Source organism: Gracilinanus agilis, chromosome 2 (genome assembly GCF_016433145.1).
Source record: "Gracilinanus agilis isolate LMUSP501 chromosome 2, AgileGrace, whole genome shotgun sequence".
NCBI classification, from domain to species: Eukaryota; Metazoa; Chordata; class Mammalia; order Didelphimorphia; family Didelphidae; genus Gracilinanus; species Gracilinanus agilis.
In genome coordinates this window covers 348,165,488-348,186,971 of record NC_058131.1, presented here as the reverse complement: position 1 = coordinate 348,186,971, position 21,484 = coordinate 348,165,488, and the positions used below count along the sequence as shown (strand labels likewise).

The 21,484-nt window shown below is 38.8% G+C and overlaps 1 protein-coding gene across 1 annotated transcript in view; it reads right to left on the bottom strand.

Annotated features, from left to right (window-relative positions):
- Positions 1 to 14,368, bottom strand: part of PIGU (phosphatidylinositol glycan anchor biosynthesis class U) — a 118,033-nt gene extending 103,665 nt beyond the window's left edge. The window contains exon 1 of the mRNA XM_044664380.1: positions 14,239 to 14,368. Coding sequence (XP_044520315.1) covers positions 14,239 to 14,368 — 130 coding nt within the window. The remainder of the gene's footprint in view (positions 1 to 14,238) is intronic.
- Between the last annotated feature and the right edge of the window lie 7,116 nt (positions 14,369 to 21,484).

Below are 21,484 nucleotides of genomic sequence, written 5' to 3'. Positions count from 1 at the left end.
GCACTCAACTGCTATTTTTTTCTTTCTTTTATTCATTTATTTTATTTATACCCAATGCCTATCACAACACCCAACACATAATACATAGTAGGTGCTTAATAAATACTTATTAAATCGAATTAATTTTAATTCCAAAGATACCTAGCACAAAGCCAGGCAAAGTAAATACTCAATATTGTCAAATAAGGCAATAATACAATGATCCAAATATGAAGGGTTATACAAATAGGAAAGTAATCAATCCCAGAATAAGATGTAGCATATAATATTATATTTCTTTATTATAGTAGCATAAAAAGACCTGCTAGACCTGGCAACAAATCTGTTAATCAAAATGCCCATTGTATGGAAAGAATATCTGAATAAAGCCGAATTACTAAATACAATCCTGTTAACCACAAAAAACTGGTGGTGAATTATCCAATCCAAGTAAGTAGTATAGGTAAGCTTCACATGAGCCAAAAGTAAGACTATGTAGCCCAAAAAAATTAAAGCAATCATAGGATGAATTAACAGAAACAGTGTCTCATAGGGAGAAAGGTGATAGTTCCACTGTGCCCTAGTCAGAAAATCCTCAAAAGTATAAGATCCAGTTGTGGGCTCAGTATTTTTAGAAAGAGTACTGACAAACTGGAATCTGTATAGAGCAGTGGTTCCCAAACTTTTTTGGCCTACTGCCCCCTTTCCAGAAAAAATATTACTTAGCCCCCTGGAAATTAATTTTTTTTAATTTTAATAGCAATTAATAGGAAAGATAAATGCATCTGTGGCCATCACCACTCCCCTGGATCCACCAGGGGGCGGTAGCGCCCACTTTGGGAATCACTGGTATAGAGCTAGGTGACCAGGACAGGGAGGGGCTTGAAAATATCCCGGGGGGAGGGGGGGGGGAAGGGCCCGATGGGTAGCTCAGTGGATTGAGAGCCAGGCTTAGAGACCGGAGGTCCTAGGTTCAAATCTGACCTCAGACACTTCCCAGCTGTGTGACCCTGGGCAAGTCACTTGACTACCATTGCCTAAGAAAAAGAAAAAGAAAAAGAAAATATCCCCAGAAGAAATTTTTTTTAATTTTAATTTTGAATATTTTCCCATAGTTACATGTTTCATGTTCTTTCCCTCTCCTGCAAACATCCCAACCCCCCTTAGCTGACACACAATTCGACTGGGTTTTACATGTATCATTGAGTAAGACCTAATTCCATATTACTGATAGTTGCACTAGAGTTATTGTTTAGTGTCTAGATCCCCAATAATATCCTCATCAGTGTATGTGTTCAAGCAGTTGTTTTTCTTCTGTGTTTCTCCTCCCACAGTTCTTCCTCTGAATGTGGCTAGTTTTCTTTCTCATAAGTCCCTCAGCTTTGCTCTGGATTCTTGCATTGCTGCTAGTAGAGAAGTCCATTATGTTTGATTGTACCACAGTGTATCAGTCTCTGTGTACAATGTCCTCCTGGATCTGCTCCTTTCACTCTGTATCAATTCCTGGAGGTCGTTCCAGTTCACATGGAATTCATCCAGTTCTTTATTCCTTTGAGCACAATAGTATTCCATCACCAACAGATACCACAATTTGTTCAGCCATCCCCCAATTGAAGGACATTCTCTCATTTTCCAATTTTTTGCCACCACAAAGAACATGGCTATAAATATTTTTGTACAAGTCTTTTTTCCTTATTATCTCTTTGGGGTATAAACCAAGCAGTGCTATGGCTGGATCAAAAGGCAGATAGCCTTTTAAAGTCCTTTGAACATAGTTCCAAATTGCCATCCAGAATGGTTGGATCAATTCACAACTCCACCAGCAATGCATTAATGTCCCAATTTTGCCACATCCCCTCCAACATTCATTACTCTCCCCTAATGTCATTTTAGCCAATCTGCTAGGTGTAAGGTGATACCTCAGAGTTGTTTTGATTTGTATTTCTCTAATTGTTAGAGATTTAGAACTATCTCATGTGCTTATTGATAGTTTTGATTTCTTTATCTGAAAATTGCCTATTCATGTCCCTTGCCCATTTATCGATTGGGGGCCCAGAAGAATTTAAGACAAGGTCTATTTCATCTTGTCTTTTGTAGCCCCCGTACCAAGCAGTGACTTGCACAGGATAGAAGAGCCTTAGAAGGTAGTGGCTTACTCCTTTTTTAGTGTCCTTAAAGGAATATTGGATGGCTACTCTTTGGGGACATTGCAGAATCAGGTATGGAGTGATCCTATTATAAGCTTTTGATATACTTCCAGACTCTACTAAGCCCCAGGGATATAAGGGGTAAAAAGAGGTTTTGGTTAGGTGGATAATAAAGGTTTGGTCTCCAGGGAACTGAATAATTATCAATCCCCAATTAAAGAATAACTTCAAGTCAAAATGACTTTTATGGAACTTTATTTACAAATGAGAAGAGGAAGATAAAATAAAGAAAATGAGAGAGAGAATAGGCTAAGTAACCTAACACTAAGTAATTTGCTCTGGCCCCCTTGTTCAACTCAGGCAGATCTAATTATTTCTCAGTCGAAGAGGGCTCACCCTTGAGCCCAAGGCTGGAGGGTCCCAGAGGGCTGGAGATGAATGAAGCAGAAGCTTCAGTCACAGAATCTTTTTTTAAAGAGCAGTTCCTTTAGAGAAGTCCAGGAAGATTTGGTTTTTACACTCACCACATGTAATTCTAAGGGAAAGATTTAAGAGCAGTCTCACCACAGTCTCAGGGTCCCAGGTCCAGCACTCCTCCAGGTCCAAGTCATAAACAAGAAAAGGTGCTACAGGAAGTTGTCACTCTCTTTTAAAGGGGCTTCTTTTGCATCTCTTCTTGTGCCTTCCTCTTAGTTTACGTGTCCAATCATAATAGATGCTTTTCTTAGGACTGCCCAGGGGGCAGTCAGTCAATTCTAATTTGTCACCCATTCTTGCACACATGGGTCACAGACTTCCCACTTGAGAATTAAGTGGGGTTATTTACATTTTTTGTGATTAGATTTGAGAATGGACAAGGTAGATTTAATCTCATTATCACTGGGAGTAGAAATAGAACCACTGGGTAAAAGTTTCAGACAGGCAAATCTAATCTTAATAAGAAAGAATTGCCATTGCGGAACAAACCCAAAAATAAATAAATAAATAATGTTTTGGTTCCAAGACATAAGAGTAGTAGGGGCTGGGCAATGGGGATTAAATGACTTGCCCAGAGTCACACAGCCAGGAAGTGTCCGAGGCCACATTTGAACCTAGGACTTCCCATCTCTGGGCCTGGCTTTCAATCCACTGAGCCACCTACTTGCACCTGAACAATTCTAACTATTAAGTTATAACTGCCCAATAACAGAATGGGGGTGCCTGTGAAGATAGGATTCTCTCTCCCCTTGTCTATTTTTATCTAAACAAATCAAGAACTTAAAGTACCCCTACTTGACACTAAGTAAAAGAGTTCACAAGTCACTAGAATAAGCTCACATCTCCAAAGGTCACTGCCCCCCTCTTTGGGCAGTGCCAGGCAAATTGAAAGACTATGATTGGTTCCTGTGACAGGAAGTGACATTGAAAAAATTGCTTTAAAAGGTCAGCTCAAGGATTTAGTCATTTTCTCTGTATGGCTGAGCCAGACTGGAGGAGGAGACTCTTTCTCTGGATCCTGCTTCAGCTTGAGGCAGTGACTGGAGTGATTCCTTTCTTGGTTCTTTAATGAGGAGACCCTCTCTGTTCCATTGGCACTTCCATGGGACACTCCCTTCAGTGTGAGTTCTGGTGAGATTCTTCGTTATCTTAGCCTCCTGTGCACTGAAGGTTCTCAGGAGATTCTTCAGCTTCTCCTGGCTCTTTGGTTTTCGGCTTCCTAATTGGGCTTTGGATTTTGGTGAAATTCACTTTTGGATTTACATTTGTGGTCTGGAGACATTAGATTTAAACTTAGGGTATTTGTAGCTAGACAGTACTTTCTGACTCTTTATCTACATTGTTCCACTTTCACTCTTTCCACCTCTTTGTAAATAAAACTGCTAAAAGTCATTTTGACTTAAGCTACAATGTTTTTTAAATACACGACCACAATATTACTTTAGAACTTCATATTAGCATAAAAAAACTAAATTTAAACTCTTATAGTGCCCGTTTATATGCAGAGACTGAAGTCCATTTACAGGGAATATCAGAAAGGTCATTCATGTTTCAAATTAGGATGTCTACATAAGGAGTTCTTAATCATTTTTTTTAATCATGTCAGCCTAACGAAGCCTATGAACTATCTTTTTAGAATGTTTTTTAAACTGCATAAGATAAAACAAATTGGGTTAAAAGAAAAATATTTCTATTAAAATAGTTATCAAAAAAAATTGTTTTAAGTTCACCAACCCCAGGTTAAAAACCACTAACTAACTAAAGCCTTTCTCACTTTAAGACTTTAAGATTCTACTACTTGTTTTGAATGCAACAATATTTTAGCCAAGCTATTTCATTACCTCATTCCATTACCTCATTCTTTTTTCTTGCATTTATCAACCTGCAATACATTTTTCACAATATTGAATAACTATACCATTCAAGTTTTGGGTATGCTAAAAACACACAGAAGTATGGCTGTCACATGCTACAAACTGTCTCCATAAAATACAGTAGCAGTGATTAAGAGAAAACATCTAAAAAATAAGCTACACATTTGGCTGGGAAAACCTAAGAAAGCACTAAACACTTTTAAACTACTCTGAAATAAATTTATTTTGCTAAACATAAATATTATTAACCAAATCACTAGTTATATTCCAATAGGTGGTGCAAAGAACATTAAGGAAATAGCCAAGTATGATTGCCTAATGGAGAGGTTTCAAAAAATATGCTGGGATATACCTGTTTTTCACAGAGCTATAAACTCTTTAATGACTTTTTTATACTAGACACACTATTCTTCACATCAGATCTAGGATAAAATATTCATATTCATCACCAAAATCATGCAAAAATCCAATGTGCTGCCTTATGAGAAGATGTCCTTCTATCAAGGGAAGTATTCAAGCAAAGACCAAATGGCCACTTGCAGATCAATTCAAGTATTTTGGTCTGCTTGGCAGGTATATACATCCCAATTTTAAGTACCTGCATTAAGCCTCCCCATTCATCTAACATATAAATTGCTAAGAAAATTCAATTAAAAATGTAGGACAAGGGGGCAGCTGGGCAGCTCAGTGGATTGAGAGCCAGGTCTAGAGACAGGAGGTCCTAGGTTCAAATCTGGCCTCAGACACTTCCCAGCTGTGTGACCCTCGGCAAGTCACTTGACCTCCATTGCCTAGCCCTTACCACTCTTCTGCCTTGGAGCCAATGCAGAGTACTGACTCCAGGACTGAAGGTAAGGGTTTAAAAAAAAATGGAGGACAAATAAAAAAGGAACTCCATATCTGATTTTTCAAAAACCTGCTGAGAAAACTGGAAAGCAGCCTAGAAAAAAATGTTAAGTCAATACCTTATATGCCATATTCCACAATAATTGTTTCCTCACAATAAATTCTAACCTTAATGTTACAGAAAATATCACCAAAAAATTTGGAAAAGAAGCATATTATACACCTTTCATGGCTTTGGGTAAATGTATTCCAAACCAAAGAGAGAAGCAATTACAAAAGATAAAATTAATAACTTTGAGTATGTGAAACTGAAAAGCTTCTAAACAAAAAAATGACTATTATCTAGGATTAGAAGGGAAGTTGAAGGAGTAAAAAAAATCTTCAAATAAAATTTCTCAGATTAGGGTTTGCTATTGAAGAAAAAAAATTTAATTAACAAACCAAAAGCACTCCCCTAGAGATAACTGGTCAAAGAATATGAAAAGTTTTCAAAAGAAATGCAAACTATTAACAACCATATGAAAGAATGCTCCAAATCACTAATTAAGGGAAATGTGAATCAAAACAACCCTAAGGTTTCATCTCATACTCAATAAATAGGCAAAGATAACAGATGTGACTATTCAGTGTGGGAGGGATTGTGGAAAGACACCATACTGTAGCATAGTAGGTGGATCTGTGAATTAGTATAACCATTTGGGGAAGCAATTTAGAACCATGGAACTTAAGTGAATAAAATGTCCATATCCTTTGACCCAAAGATTCTATTATTGGGCTTTCCAAGAAAATCATTGATATAAAGAAGGACCCTATATTGCATAAAAATATTCATAAAAGCATTTTTGGTAATAACAAAGAATTGGAAATAGAATAGATGCCTATCATTATAATAATAGCTAAACAAAGTGATAAGTAAATGGAATGAAATATTATTGTGCTAAGAGAAACAATAAATATGATGAATGCAGAGAACCAATGAAAGTTTTACATGAACTGATGCAAAGTGTACTAAACAGAGCCAATAAAACAAAACACATAATGGCACAATAATCAAAAGTGAATGTTGTAGGGGGCAGCTGGATGGCTCAGTGGATTGAGTCAGGCCCAGAGATGGGAGGTCCTGGGTTCAAATCTGCCTGAGACACTTCCTAGCTGTGTGACCCTGGGCAACTCACTTAACCCCCATTGCCTAGCCTTTACCACTCTGTGTATTGATACTGTGTATTGACTCCAAGACAGAAGGTAAGTGTTTAAAAAAAAAGTGAATGTTGTAAAATTAAAAAGAACAGGTCCCAAAGAAGATTTATGAAAAGATGATCCCACTGCACTCCTCTGAAGAGGTAGAAGGTCTATATGTGGAACACAGCACATATTTTCAGGCTTCTTCAATGTATTAACTTGTTTTACTGATTTTTTTCTACCTTTTAAATTATTTTTATTTAAAATTGATTATTATATGAAATGGCTCTCTAGGAAAGGGAAAGGAATATTAGGAAAAACTCTGGTGACATAAAAAAGCAAGATATCAATAAAAATGTGTTAAAACCACACACAAAATAAATGTTTTATTACCATTAGCACATTTGGCAAATCAACATATTCAAGACCCTATCTTTTCTGATAGTTTTTAAAAAGAAATGAAAACTATCAACCATGACAGAATGTTCCAAAGCACTAATAAGAGAAAGGCAAAATAAAGCCACCAAGTTTTCAACTCACACCTCATCAGATTGACAAAGATAACAGAAAATGAAAATGTTGGAAGAGGCAGTTGATAGAGTGAAGGACTGGCCCAACTATTCTAAAAAATAATTTGGGGCTACATTAGTAAAGTTATTCAAATGAAAATGTTTTGACTTCTTGAAGCCAGAAATGGCCATACTCCCCCACAGAAGTCAAAATAGTAGAAAAGAGGAAGCATGCTACCTAATTCCTAAGAGAGAAGTGATATACCCAGGTGCAGAATGAGACTTATATTTCAGCCATGACCAACTCAGGCATTTATTTGGCTTGACTATGTATATTTGTTCTTTTCAATGGGGAAAAGGAGATAGGAGAGCCTTTTTTTTAAAAGGCAGTGGGAAAACTCCCACATAGGAAAATATTTATAACAGCACTTTCTGCAATTTAAAAAAAAAAAACTGGACCTAAAGTGGACCTCAAGTAATTTATGAGTAGTTGAACAAATTGTAATATATTAATGTAAAAGAATATCACTGCATCATAACAAAAGAATAAATATGAAGAATTCAGAGAAATTTGGTCAGACTTGTAGGAACAGAGCAAAGTAAGCAGAACTAAGGTAACAATTTACTCAATGACCTAACAATGTAAAGGAAAACACAGAAAACACTCATCACAGAACAGTGTGATCAGTACAATGACCAATCTTGAATTCAGAATACTGATGGTAAAACTTATCTTCTTCCTATCCACAGTGAAGTGGTTGACTATGGCTAAAAAAAAAAAAAGCATAATTTGTCAAATCAATACATTGTTTTGTTTTGCTTAACTATACCTCTTTGTTAACAGTTTTGAGTTTTACACAAGTGGAGGTTACTGGAAAGTAACTGCAATGTTTTTTAAAAAACATTCAATAGATCCAGCCATAGCACTGCTTGGTTTATACCCCAAAGAGATAATAAGGAAAAAGACTTGTACAAAAATATTTATAGCTGTGTTCTTTGTGGTGGCAAAAAATTGGAAAATGAGAGAATGTCCTTCAATTGGGCTGAAAAAATTGTGGTATCTGTTGGTGATGGAATACTATTGTGCTCAAAGGAATAATGAACTGGAATGACCTCCAGGAATTGATGCAGAGTGAAAGGAGAGAACATTGTACACAGAGACTGATACACTGTGGTACAATCAAACATAACAGACTTCTCTATTAGCAGCAATGTAAGAATCCAGAGCAAGGCTGAGGGACTTATGAGAAAGAAAACTAGCCACATTCAGAGGAAGAACTGTGGGAGGAGAAACACACAGAAGAAAAACAACTGCTTGAACACATAGGCTCAAACCACAGTCAGGCAGCGTTATCCATTTTCAGCCAGGATAGGCAGTTAGAAACAGCTGTGTGTTCTCAACCACAGATTCTTCACTTGACTGCCTGTCTTGGGACACTGTTATAATGAAGTTGGGTGAGGCAGATTCATCAAAAATATAGTCCTGTAGAGTCCCTTTGTGTTTCACTACCACAACTTGTGTGTTACAACACTTAGGATCTTCCACACTCATTCTACACTCATTCAGCTTCAGGCCTCATAATACCAGGCACTTATATAACAACCAACCAGCTTCTCCTTAGTTATCAAAATTTGCTACATTCTTTAACCCAGATAATACACTGCAAGGCATATGCTCCCAATACAATTGCTACCAAAAAGAAAGGTTCCATTTTTAAAAAATGTTTACAGCAGCACTTTTTGAGTTTAACAAAGAACCTAGGAAATGACTAAACAAATTATGGTACAGGAATGCAAAAGAATATTACTATGTGGTAAGAAAAGACAAACATGATGAATACAAAAAAGTATGGAAAAACTTACATGAACAGATGCAAATTTAGTAAACAGAGCCAGGAAAACAATATGCAGGATAACATCACCATAAATGGAAAGAACACCTACTTTAAAATAACTGAAGCTGAATGTTGGGAAATTATAAAAAACAAACAGCCCAAAAGAAGAGTCATGAGAAAACACTTCCCTCAACTCCTTTGCAGAAGTAGAGAACAATGCATATAACAGATATTTTTCAATGTAGTCATCAGTTCTATTGATTGTTTTAATCTTCCTCTTTTTCATTTTTTAAAAAATTCTTTTAAATTCCCCTTGCCTGGAAGAGGCAAGAAGGAAATGGGAGAAATCTAGGTATTATGAAAAAAATTAAAATATCAATAAAAATCTCTTTTGAAAAATTAGTTCTACATTAGCAATACAGTGCCATATAGCAATACAGTCACATAGTCTACTTTCTGAGGAATAAAAGTATTAGCAGAAAAGTCAGGGGCAGCTGGGTAGCTCAGTGGAGTGAGAGTCAGGCCTAGAGACAGGAGGTCCTAGGTTCAAACTATAAATATTAAAAATGATAAAGGCTTGTATAAATATATAAATTAGTATTTTAATTAAAGCCATGCTGATAGATAAAATCATTAGACCACGCGCTTGTAAGCATTCAAAACTGCCACCTCCATTACTGTCTCCTGTTTCCTGGAAGCGCCTTCTCGCAAAAGAGCCCACTCCCTCCTAACCCAGGAGATTTAAGCCCTCTCTGCATCTATGTAGAGCTCCCCATGCCCCAAAGACCCGGAAACGGAAACAGCTGGATCACGGGAAATGTAGTTTTGATACATTTCCCATGTCCATAGAAATATATACACTTCTAGATGGCTTTTCCCAATTTTCACTTTTACAAAACCTGGCCTCAGCCACTTCCCAGCTGTGTGACCCTGGGTGAAGTCACTTGACCCCCATTGCCCACCCTTACCACTCTTCCACCTATGAGACAATACACCGAAGTTAAGGGTCTTAAAAAAAAAAAAAAAAAGAAAAGTCAAAAATTAGATAAAAAGCTGAGTGAAGATGGAGGAGTAGCAGAAAGCAGTATAGTGAGTCCCCCCCACCAAACTCTTCTTAATCTAGAAGATATACTGGATCTAATCCTATTTGGGAATCCAAAAAAAAAAAAAATAATGGTAAGTAATTTGTCCAGTCCAGGTCAGTATAAGGATACAGGATAGAGGCAGGAGGTACCTAAGGAAAGATAAGGTCTCTGACCCATACCCAATCTAGAGCTTGCACAGGGTACAGGAACAGGTGCCAAATAGGAGCTTAGTCACTTATTACCTCGTTCTGGGTCACAGGTTCAGGACAGATTGAGGAAATGACCTGCATCCAAGTCGGATTCCAAGATCACTAAGTCTGACCCCAAGGCCACCAAATCCAGCTCCAAGGCCACTAAATCTGATACCAAGGTAACCAAGTCTGATCCCAAGGCAGCCAAGGCCACCAAGTCTGATTCTAAGGTTACAAAGCCCAGTGATGCCAAGGCTGCTAAGCCTGTTGTTGAGTCCACTGAGTAAGAGTGCCAAACCAAAAGATGCTTGGATTGATGCAGAGTGAAAGGAGCAGAACCAGGAGGATGGTGTATACAAAGACTATATACACTGGTATACCTGAACATAATGGACTTCTCTACTAGCAGCAATGCAATGATCCAGGACAATGCTGAGGGACTTATGAGAAAGAAAGCTATCCACATTCAGAGGAAGAACTGTGGGAGTAGAAACACAGAAGAAAAACAACTGCTTGAACATATGGTTCGATGGGGATATTATTGGGGATGTAGACACTAAACAATCACCCTAGTGCAACTGTCAATAATATAGAAATGGGTCTTGATCAATGATACATGTAAAACCTAGTGGTATTGCGTGTTGGCTGGGGGAGGGGGGCAGGGGAGAGGAAAAGAACATGAATCATGTAACCATGGGAAAATATTCTTTAAAAAAAAAAAAGGATGCTTGGGCTAAAGCTTCTAATCTTAAGCCTTCAAAATAGATGCTTCAGGACAGAAGGACTTATTTAAACCCTAAAACCACCACTTTTTCTCAGCCAGAGTATGATTATTCACTATTTTGTACAAATAAAGGAAATGGTGAGCCATAAGAAAATAAATTAATAAAAATAAAAGAAGACACAGGCTAGCCCTAATATCAAATCTAAAGTCAGAATGGAGCCTGGAAGAATGGCAAACAAAAACAGAAGACAGTCATAAAGGACCATTATTGTTACAAAGAAGCTCTAGACACAAATCCAGAAGAGCAATATAAAAGGGGAAAGGAAGGGAATTAGCATTTAAACTACACCTACTATGTGCCAGGCAAATAGAGGTTAAGTGATTCCTCCAGGGTCATATTAACTGGTAAGTGTCTAGGGCTGTGTTTTAACTCAGGTCATCCTGACTCCAAGCCCAAGGTTGTATCCATCAGCTGCCATCCAAAGGATCTATATAAGCAAAGCTTCAAACACAAACTTCCCTTGGGCACAAATTGAACTAGAGTCCTTGGAAGAGATGAAACAAGAGTTTCTTAAAAAGAACAGAAAATATATAAATAAGAGAGTTATAGGAGAAAATTAGGGAAAAAAAAACAAGAGCATCAGGCAGATGATGATGGCACAGCGGATAAAGCATTGGGTTTAGAGTCAGAAAAACGCAAGTTCAAATACAAGTCTCGGACACTTACTAGATGTATAACCTTGGGAAAGTCATTTATTTACCTCAGTTTCCTCAACTGTAAAAAACAAGAATAATGAGAAGAGATGAGAGCTTTGGAAGAAAGAAATGAAGAGGGAAAGAAATTAATAGCTGGCACAAGAGGCACAAAACCTTGACCAACCAATAAATTCTGAAAATCAGAATGTACCAAAGAGAAGTCCAGGACTCCATGAGACAATATTGATTAAAGAAATAGAAGAATATAAGAAATATTAAAAATCACAAGGCTGAAAAATAGAGGAAATTGTATGACATTTCAGAGAAAAAACAAATTTTGTAAAAAACAGACCTAGGGAAAAAAATTTAATAATCACTGGATTGCCAGAATGCCGTGACCAAAATAAAGAGACTAGACATATTTCAACTTCAAAGAAAAGTGACTAGATCTTAGAAACAAATCACAACGTAGGAAAAGAAAGACTCCACTGGTCACCTCCTGAGAGAAACCTTAAAATGAAAACTCCCAGGAACAGTACAGTCAGTATCTAGACTAGAGCTTCTAGGACCCACAATCAGAATCTCACAAACAAGAGGAGCCACTACTACAAAGAGGTGCACAAGAAAACAAAGAGGAAAGAATGAAGAAGCAATTGAAATTTCAATTTTACTCTCATCTGAACTGATCAAAGGAGAAATACTTACACAAAGAGTGGGTTATAGAAAAACATTTCATTCTAACAGGGAAATAGGATAAAAAGAGGAAAAGAGAGAAGGGCAAGTAGATTAAGGGTAGGATTAGTAATAAGCAAAACAAAATCTAAGGATGTACAAAAATATTTATAGCCATTTTTTGAGGTAGCAAAGAACTGGAATCTGAAGGGATGCAAATCAAATGGGGAATGGCTAAAAAAGAAGCTATGGTATATAAATGATAGAAACATAGGGAGTTTTGTATGCGAAGTAAAATGAACAGAACAAGAAAATATACAGTGACAACAATATTGTAACAAGGAATTCTGAACAACATAATGATTCATCAAGATTTCAGAAAACTTATAAGGAAATATGCTACCCACCTCTTGATAAGAAACTAATGACAGAACAGAATGAGATATATACATGCATATGTATTACACGTATATTTATAGTTTTCATTTAAAAGTGGCTAATGAAGAAATTTGTTTTGTTTGACTGTAACGAGGAGGGGGAAGAAGAGATTATTTGGTTGAAAAAATAAAATTTAATTTAAAAAAAATTAGCTATTTTGCATTTAGTGAAATGTTAGGAATAGCGGATTTTCTAATAGTTGAGTTCCCCCAATAACTACTTTAACCAATCTTGGTATTACTTTCCCTCTAGGAAAATGAAAGCTCTTTGATTTTAAAATGTGTAGTCCTAGTACCTAACACAGTGTCTAGTACATAATAAACACTTAATAAATGCTTCTTCATTCATACATTCATTACTTAGTATATGTCATAAGGATTTGCCTGAGTTATAGAAGTTAAATGACATTCCAAGGTCACTTACATGGATCAAAGGCTGAACATAAATGCGAGCTTTCCTGATCCCACGTCTACTACCTTATCAATCAATAAACATTTACTGAAGAATAACACATATTTTTGAATTTAATTTTTAAATATATATCAGGAATTCATCATCCATTCCCTACTCCAGACCGGTTGGTCTATAGTATATTCCCATAATAACACTTCTACTTTTTTGAATCCTTACAAATGTTGCCCACAATTCTTCAAGGATTTCCACACAAATGCATGATCTTAACACATACAACTCTACTGCCCTATCCCATCCATTTCGGGCTCAAAGGATTCAAGATTTAAATACTATCATAGAGATCATCTACTCCAACACTTGATTTTTACAGATGAAAAAAACTGAGGCTCTAAGAAATGCCTTTCCTATAGCTACGCCCAGCATTTCATCTCAAGGGTCCCCAGCACGGGGATTCTCTGCAGTAGGCACTTCAATGAATGAATGGAAAAAGAAACTTAGTAACTACCCCTCCGATAAGGGTGGTATTGGGGTATTATTTCAAACCGTCCCACTCTTCTAGTGCTTCCATGCTCAATAACCCCAAGATCTTTCTTGGCAAGCTTAGTTACACAGCATCCTCCACCCCAACCCTGGGGTCCTAGCATTGGGGAAGGTGTCACACCAAGACTCAAGAACTGGGGTGGGTCATTTCCAAGAGACACGCCCCCTTCTCTATGACTACGCCCTCTTCCTCGAATGGGAAAATAGGAAGAGAAGTAGATTAGGCACACGCACAACCTCAGGCTAGTCACTAGGGTCGCCCATTCTACGCAGGCCTTTAGGGGGATGGGAGGAGAGTCCAGTCAAAGAGCTGGCGGCTGCCCTTAGGGACCACACCCTCTCCATTCAATGGCCCAGCTATGGAATCATCCCCTGAGGTAGAGGCACGAGGTTCCCCACCCCATTCCTCTCCTTTTGATGGCCCCTTCCCTGCTCCGGCCGCAGCCGTCACCACCCCAAACATCGAAGGGGAAGGGGAGATAAAGCCACCCCACCCCCCACCCCCCAGTCCCTAGAACACGCTGCTCCCAGCCCCCGCCTCGAGGTGCATTGCTGAGGAGGGGCCAGGGCGGGGGCGGGGCCGGGCCGGGCACCCGAGCGTCCGGAGGCGGGGCAGCTCTGCACCGACTCACCTCGTTTCCAGGCATTCAGCGGGGACACCACCTCCACCCTCTCGGAGATGAATTCAGCTAGGCTGGAGCGAAAGAGCAGAGCCCGCACTGTGACAGCCGCCACCAGCACCAGGGCCAGAGGAGCCGCCATGTTAGCGGGGGCGGGAAAGCAGGCGGGCGCGCGGAGCAGGGCGGGGTCGACGCTGGGCGGTGCGGGGCTCCGTGTGGAGCATGCGCCCTACATTGTAGTTCTTATCGCCAAGGTGGGCACCACGACCTATAAAGGCGTACTTTGAACGAGAAACTACAACTCCCAGAATTCCTTGGCTGCGGCCCGGACAGAAGGAGGAAAAACGATAAGGGATCGTTCAATCTCATGGCGCAACTGTTTCTTCCTAGCTCATGAGCCATATGTATTGAGATATTCTCCGCTCCACTGACAGATAAAGACCTGAAGGGGGCGCTTGTTACGCGTCTCTCCCAAACCTTTTGTACATGTATCTGCAACCACGTGGTGCTCTTTCAGGGCACTCCTCAGGGGTCTCAGGGAAAAGTCTGGGCCACGAAACGTGAAGCTTAAAATCTCAGCCTGGATTTAGGGACTAGCTCTTTTAACTTGTTGATTAAAGCCTTTGGAGGGCGTGGAACTCAGAGTTATCCAGTAAATCTAGGGCAGAGCAGCGATTCAGGTCTCCTGATAGCCGACCCAGGGGCATTTCTGTACGAGCAAGGATAAGTTCCAAGGGTCGCCTCCATGGACGCCTTCCAGACAGCCTCTTCCACCCTGATAAGCTTGAGGCAGGTATTCTACACCTCTACATATTTTAACCAATTAATCCATCCACAGGCCTCAATTAAACCCTCACTATGTAGATGTTGTTTCCCCATTACTATGTAAGCTCATTGCCAGAAGCAACTGTTTTCTTTGTACTTGTAACTTGCTACACTATGGGATGCAAAGCTTACTGGCATTGACTTGTTGAATGATTGGGTAAAGTCAAGGAAGCTTAGGGAATCGAGAGCTAGCCTCAGAACCAAAAAGACCTGCCCTTGGGTCCCAACTCTGATGCAAACTGGCAGTGATTGTGGACAAGTCACCTAGTCTCTGGATGTTCTAGTCTAGGCAATTCTCTAATAAGATAAATTCTGGAAAGAATGGTGTAATGACCTAGCATTAGCAGAAGACTTTTAGAAATTAGAAAGTTTTTAGAAATAGTGACAGGTTCAATCACTATCCCTACATCATGCCAGAGTTGTGCTGAGTATAGCACTCTACTCCCAAGTCAACAAAAGTTATTAATAATAGGTGAGGGACAATGTGCTAAGTTCTGGGGATATAGGCAAAAAGAGTCCCTGCTCTCAAAAGTACTCACAGTCTAATGGGGGAGACAACATAAAAACAATTATGTACAAAGGAGTTATATACCGAATAATGTAGAGATGATCTCAGAGAAAGGGCACTAGCATTAAAAGATACTCAGAAACTAGTTTTGCAGAAAGTGGGATTTTAGTTGAGGCATGAAGTAAACCAGGGAAGCCAAGAGTTAGAGAAAAGGAAGGATAGCATTTGAAGCATGAGAAACAGTCATTGAAAACGTAGTCAGAAGATAGAGGAACAGCAAGGAGACCCATATCACTGGCTTATAAAGTATGTGAAAAGGCATAAAATGTAAGAAAATTGGATAAATTGAAGAGATCAAGTTATAAAGGACTTTAAAAACCAAATGAGATTTTGTATTTGATCCTGGAGATAATAGGGAGACACTGGAATTGATTGAAAAAGAAAGACATGGCCAGATCTTCACTTTAGGAAGATCACTTTGACATCTGATAGAAGATGAACTGGAGTAGAAAGAGACATTTAGGCAAAGAGACCTACCAGGCTATTATAGGGATAGCTAGGTGACTCAGTGGATAGAGAGTCAGACATAGAGATAGAAGTTCTGGGGATCAGATTTGGTCTCAGATACTTCCTAGCTATGCATCTACAGGCAATCAGCTCTAATTCCTCTTATTATACCTTGGAACCAATATGCAATATCGATGCTAAGTCAGAAGGTAAGGATTAAAAAAAAAAAAGGCTATTACAAATATCTAACCATGAATGATAAGGGACTATACTTACACTAGTGGTATTTCAAAAGTGGAATCTGTAGGAATTGACAATAGATAGATTCACTATGGAGGCTGAGAAAGAGGGAAAAGTTGAATTGAATTGGCAGTGTCTTCCACCCTCCTGAGAAATAGGGAAGTTAGGAAAAAGGGAAGGTTTGAGCCAGGTGGGGGTTAGATAATGAATTAATTCTGTTTTGGACATACTGAGTTTCATATGCTTACAGGCCATCCAGTTTGAAATATCCAGTAAACAGTTGGAGATGTGAGACTGGAGGTCAGGACAGAGGTTAGGACTAGATAAATAGATCTGAGAATCACTAATATAGAGATGATCATTGAAGACATGGGAACTGATGGAACAGAGGGAGAAGAAATGAGAGCCCAACTCAGAACCCTGTGAGACACTCATATTTAGTTGGAATGACTTAAATTAAGATTCAGTAAAGGATCCTGAAGAACAGTCAGACATGTAGAAGATGAACCAAAGTAGACTAATATCATGAAAACCTAGAGAGACAAGAGTATCAAAAAATATGATTGATAGTTTCAAAGGCTCTAGAGAGGTCAAGATGGATGAAGATTAAGAAAAGGCCATTAGATTTGGCCATTAAGAGAGCATTGATTACTTTTAATAGAGTGGTAAACAGCCTTCTCAAGATTAGCCATGAAAGAGAAGAGAGATACATTATAATAGTGAGTGGGGATGGCTGGATCAAAGAAAGTTTTTTTGAGGAGGCACTGACAATTGAGATGTTTGTAGGCAACAGAGAAGTAGCTGGTAAATAGGGAAGGTTTGAGAAAGTAGGGATGATAGGACAATCTGCTAGAGAAAATGGGATGGAATGGAATCACATGTACATGCAAGTAGAGGAGTTTGTCTTGGCAAGGAGAAGGGCCACGTCTTCATATTAGAGAGGAAGGAGAAAGGTGGCAAAAAGGAAGATGGTAGCAAAAGACATATGGGCAAAATAAGAAGAGGAGAAAAGACAGCTATTGCTGGATGGTCTCAATTTTTTTTTTTTTTTTACAATTAAACAGTTCTTTTTTTTTTTTTTTAAACCCTTGTACTTCGGTGTATTGTCTCATAGGTGGAAGAATGGTAAGGGTGGGCAATGGGGGTCAAGTGACTTGCCCAGGGTCACACAGCTGGGAAGTGGCTGAGGCCAGGTTTGAACCTAGGACCTCCTGTCTCTAGGCCTGACTCTCACTCCACTGAGCTACCCAGCTTCCCCCTAGGCAGATAGTCTTTTAAAGCCCTTTGAGCATAGTTCCAAATTGCCATCCAGAATGGTTGGATCAATTCACAACTCCACCAGCAATGCATTAATGTCCCAATTTTGCCACATCCCCTCCAACATTCATTACTCTCCCCTGATGTCATTTTAGCCAATCTGCTAGGTATGAGGTGGTACTTCAGAGTTGTTTTGATTTGCATTTTGTAAAAGTGAAATTTGGGAAATGTACCAAACTACATTTCCCGTGGTCCAACGGGTTTCTGTTTCCGGTTCTTTGGGCTTGGGGAGGCCTACGTCGACGCAGAGAAGAGTTTATAATCTCCTGGGTTAGGAGGGAGTATCTCTCTTGGCCAGCAGATTTGGGAGGAGACAGGAGACAGTAATGGTGAGGGCGGCGATTTTGAATTCTTATAAGCGCGTGGTCTAATAACTTTATCTATCAGCATGGCTTTAATTAAATTACTAATATATATTATTATAGCAGCCTTTTTTATTTTTCATATTTATAATTTGGCAAACCAGAAGGTCGAAATTCGAACTCTAAATCTTCCAGATAGCCTAACGATAGCCATGCCTGCTTTTTGGCCATCTGGCTCAGCTCTTTTGAGCACTTTTTTTAAAAGGGAAAGTGATTTTCCTTGCCATGCTTTTGCTAAAAGCAAAAGCACGTTTTTGCCTCCAGTGGGACTCAGCCAGCCAGTCCAGCCCAAACCACCTTAGGAGGGAGGTCAGGCCAGCCAATTTGGGCTTTTGGCTTTACACTAAAATGCCGGAGCCCAGCCAGTGTGTCTCTGCCACTGATCTCCATTCCTACCGCTTCCCGACTACAAGCCTGCCAGCGTTCCAGTCCCAGTGCTGCTGCTTCCACTTCAACCCCGAGCTGCTTTTCCTGAGATTTCCGAGAAGGAACCCAGTCCTGACTTGCCAAGATCTCGACCTCCAGAGACTGCTTCAGCTCTGCCGCAAATGATTTGGGTATATTCCCCTTTCTCCCTATTTCTAGCCTTCCACGTGTTTCTCTAAAGACCTAATTTAGCCACCCACACAAGCTCTACACGTGGGATTTTCTACAAAACTTTTTCTCTAGCCCCGAGCCCAACGACCTGACCCCACGTGGACCTAGCGTTTACCTTTAATGGGGCCGAATGGCCTATTCAGACTTGGCTTGTGATTAAAAACTGAACTCAGGGGAAGAAATTTCACCCCATACCTGCTCAGAACTTTGAGCAAAGACTGATTATAAAAAAAAAAAACCTTTCAGAACTGAATGACTTTTTAAGAGACTGTATCTTACAGTATTTTGCTAATTAGTGTTTTGTAAATTAATCTTGCTTATTTCGTTGATTTTCCTGTTACACTGAATCATTTTAAGATAATGTAGTTTGTGGCTGCTAGATTAATTCTGTTGTGATTTTATTGTAACTCCCAAATAATGAGAGAAATCTATTAGAACTGGTTAGAGGTTTTGACCAGCTTGTTGATCTGATACTACTGGATTTATAGAGCACATGTCTTTTAAAGTTTACTCTGTCTTGGTAATTGCAAAGAACCTTGAAAGTTTTCCATGCTTTGAATATTACCTTGTAATTTTACAAGAGGTATTTTTTAACTTTAAATCCTTAAGAATTGTTGTCTTAAAGGACAAGCTTTTATATATTTTATTATAAGAGGCATTATTGCCTGGAATGGGTAGACGCATTCCTACCCAGGATTTTTTTTAAATACAGAGAGTCAAGGAGCTCCTGTATATTCTTTGCTATGGAAGCAATAACAGCATTTGCCAAGGGTTCAGATTGTAACAAGTATATGATTTTGAACATCATTATTTATTGTTTTAAAATGTGCTATTGGAAATAATGGTACTCTATTTGAATGTGCATTGTGAATCTGCTATTTTGTAAAACCCACTTTCTCTCACAGAAAATCTCATTTTTGGGTAACATAACCCTTCTAGTTCTAAGCTATATATATATATATTTTTTTTTTTTTTTTAATTTTTAAAACATTTTTCTAATGAGCAATTGATTTTCCTTTTTCTCATCTTGTACTGGAAGTACATATATAATCATTATTTATCCTTTTTCTGAGTCTACAGCAAATACCTGAGCCTATAGGACTGTGATTTAAATGCCTCTCTGATTCCAGAAGGCAATATGAAAGCCGTTAATAGTGCTAAAGAAAGCACATGGTCAGAGACTTGACTGACTAAGATCTGCATAATTGCAGCAGTTCTATGCCAATACTTTAGGGCTTGGAAATTGGGGTTTGAGTCCTGGAGTCCCAGTCTTTTCTAAAACTTTAGAAGACGTGGGTCCCCTCGACTTAGATTCCTAAAAAGCACCTAAGATTGGTTATTTTATTTGGCTCAGTTCCCTAAAAAAGCTGATGATAAAGTCAGATCAGAGAGAGACATTTTCCTTAAGTCCTGGCCCTGAATGGGTAATTGCACACTGCTGAATTCACTTTAATTAGGCCTTCATTCAAAGGTCTAAGTTTATTTTCCCTACATTTTTGCACATTTTACATTTCATTCACAAGTTAATTTTTCTTCTTTTTTCTTGAATTTTATTCTTTGTATTTTGCCATCCTTAGTTGACCTGAGGTACCCTTTTTTAGAAAAAAGGTGTGTTTAAGATTTACCTCACGGGGATATCTTAAGTTTTTTTAAAATTCGATAGTGTAAAAATATATGTATATTTAACTCTTTTAGGAGTAATTTCACGGGGAATTGTATAAATCTTAGAAGAAAATGTATGTTTTGTAATCTATAATGTAAAGTTTAAATTCTTTTGAGAATAATTTCAGGATAAGGATCCTACCATCTCCCCAGAATCCAGATGATGAACCTGTTTTGGTGAAGACACCATGAAGATGTCTGAAAAGCCTTCACTGTACCATGAAGACAAAATTTTGAGCTTTGGGGTACAGTTGATTGAACTATGGGGAGTTGAAATTGAATTGTGTATATTGTTTTAATTGTACACTGTTATACCAATAGGGGACTGCCCCCAAATTGGTTTTTTGTTAATGCGGCTAATTTTAACCATTTGTTCATCTATTTCTTTTATCCCCAAATTCCTGGAAATTTTAGGAGTTGTCTATTTTTACAGGTCCAGTGAAGAAAAAAGGACTAACCTTTTTTTTTGCCGGACCTCACGGGGAATTGTAAAAGTGAAACTTGGGAAATGTACCAAACTACATTTCCCGTGGTCCAACGGGTTTCCGTTTCCAGTTCTTTGGGCGTGGGGAGGCCCACGTCTCAACACAGAGAAGAGTTTATAATCTTCTGGGTTAGGAGGGAGTGGTCTCTTGGCCAGCAGACTCGGGAGGAGACAGGAGACGATTATGGCTAGGCGGCAAGTTTTGAATGCTTACAAGCGCGTGGTCTAATAACGTTATCTATCAACATGGCTTTAATTAAAATACTAATAATTATTATATCAGCCTTTATTATTTTTAACATTTATAATTTCTCTAATTGTTAGAGATTTAGAACACTTTCTCATGTGCTTATTGATAGTTTTTATTTATCTGAAAATTGCCTATTCATGCCCCTTGCCAAATGGTCTCAATTTTAAAAACAATTTATGAGGATTTTTCTCAGTTGAGAGGGTAAGAGCCACTATTGAGGAACTGCTCACTAAATAAACAAGTACTTGTCAAAGGGGGTAGCTAGGTGGCTAGGTGGAGAGTGTATTTGGGAAGACCCAGGTTGAAATCTGGCCTCGAATACTTCCCAGCTATGTGACCCTGGACAAGTCACTTAACCCCAATTGCCACTCTTCTGCCTTGGAACTAATAGTCATTGATTCTAAGACAGAAGGTAAGGGGGGAGAGAGAGAGAGAGAGAGAGAGAGAGAGAGAGAGAGAGAGAGAGAGAGACAGAGAGAGAGAGAGAGAGAGAGAGAGAGAGTGAG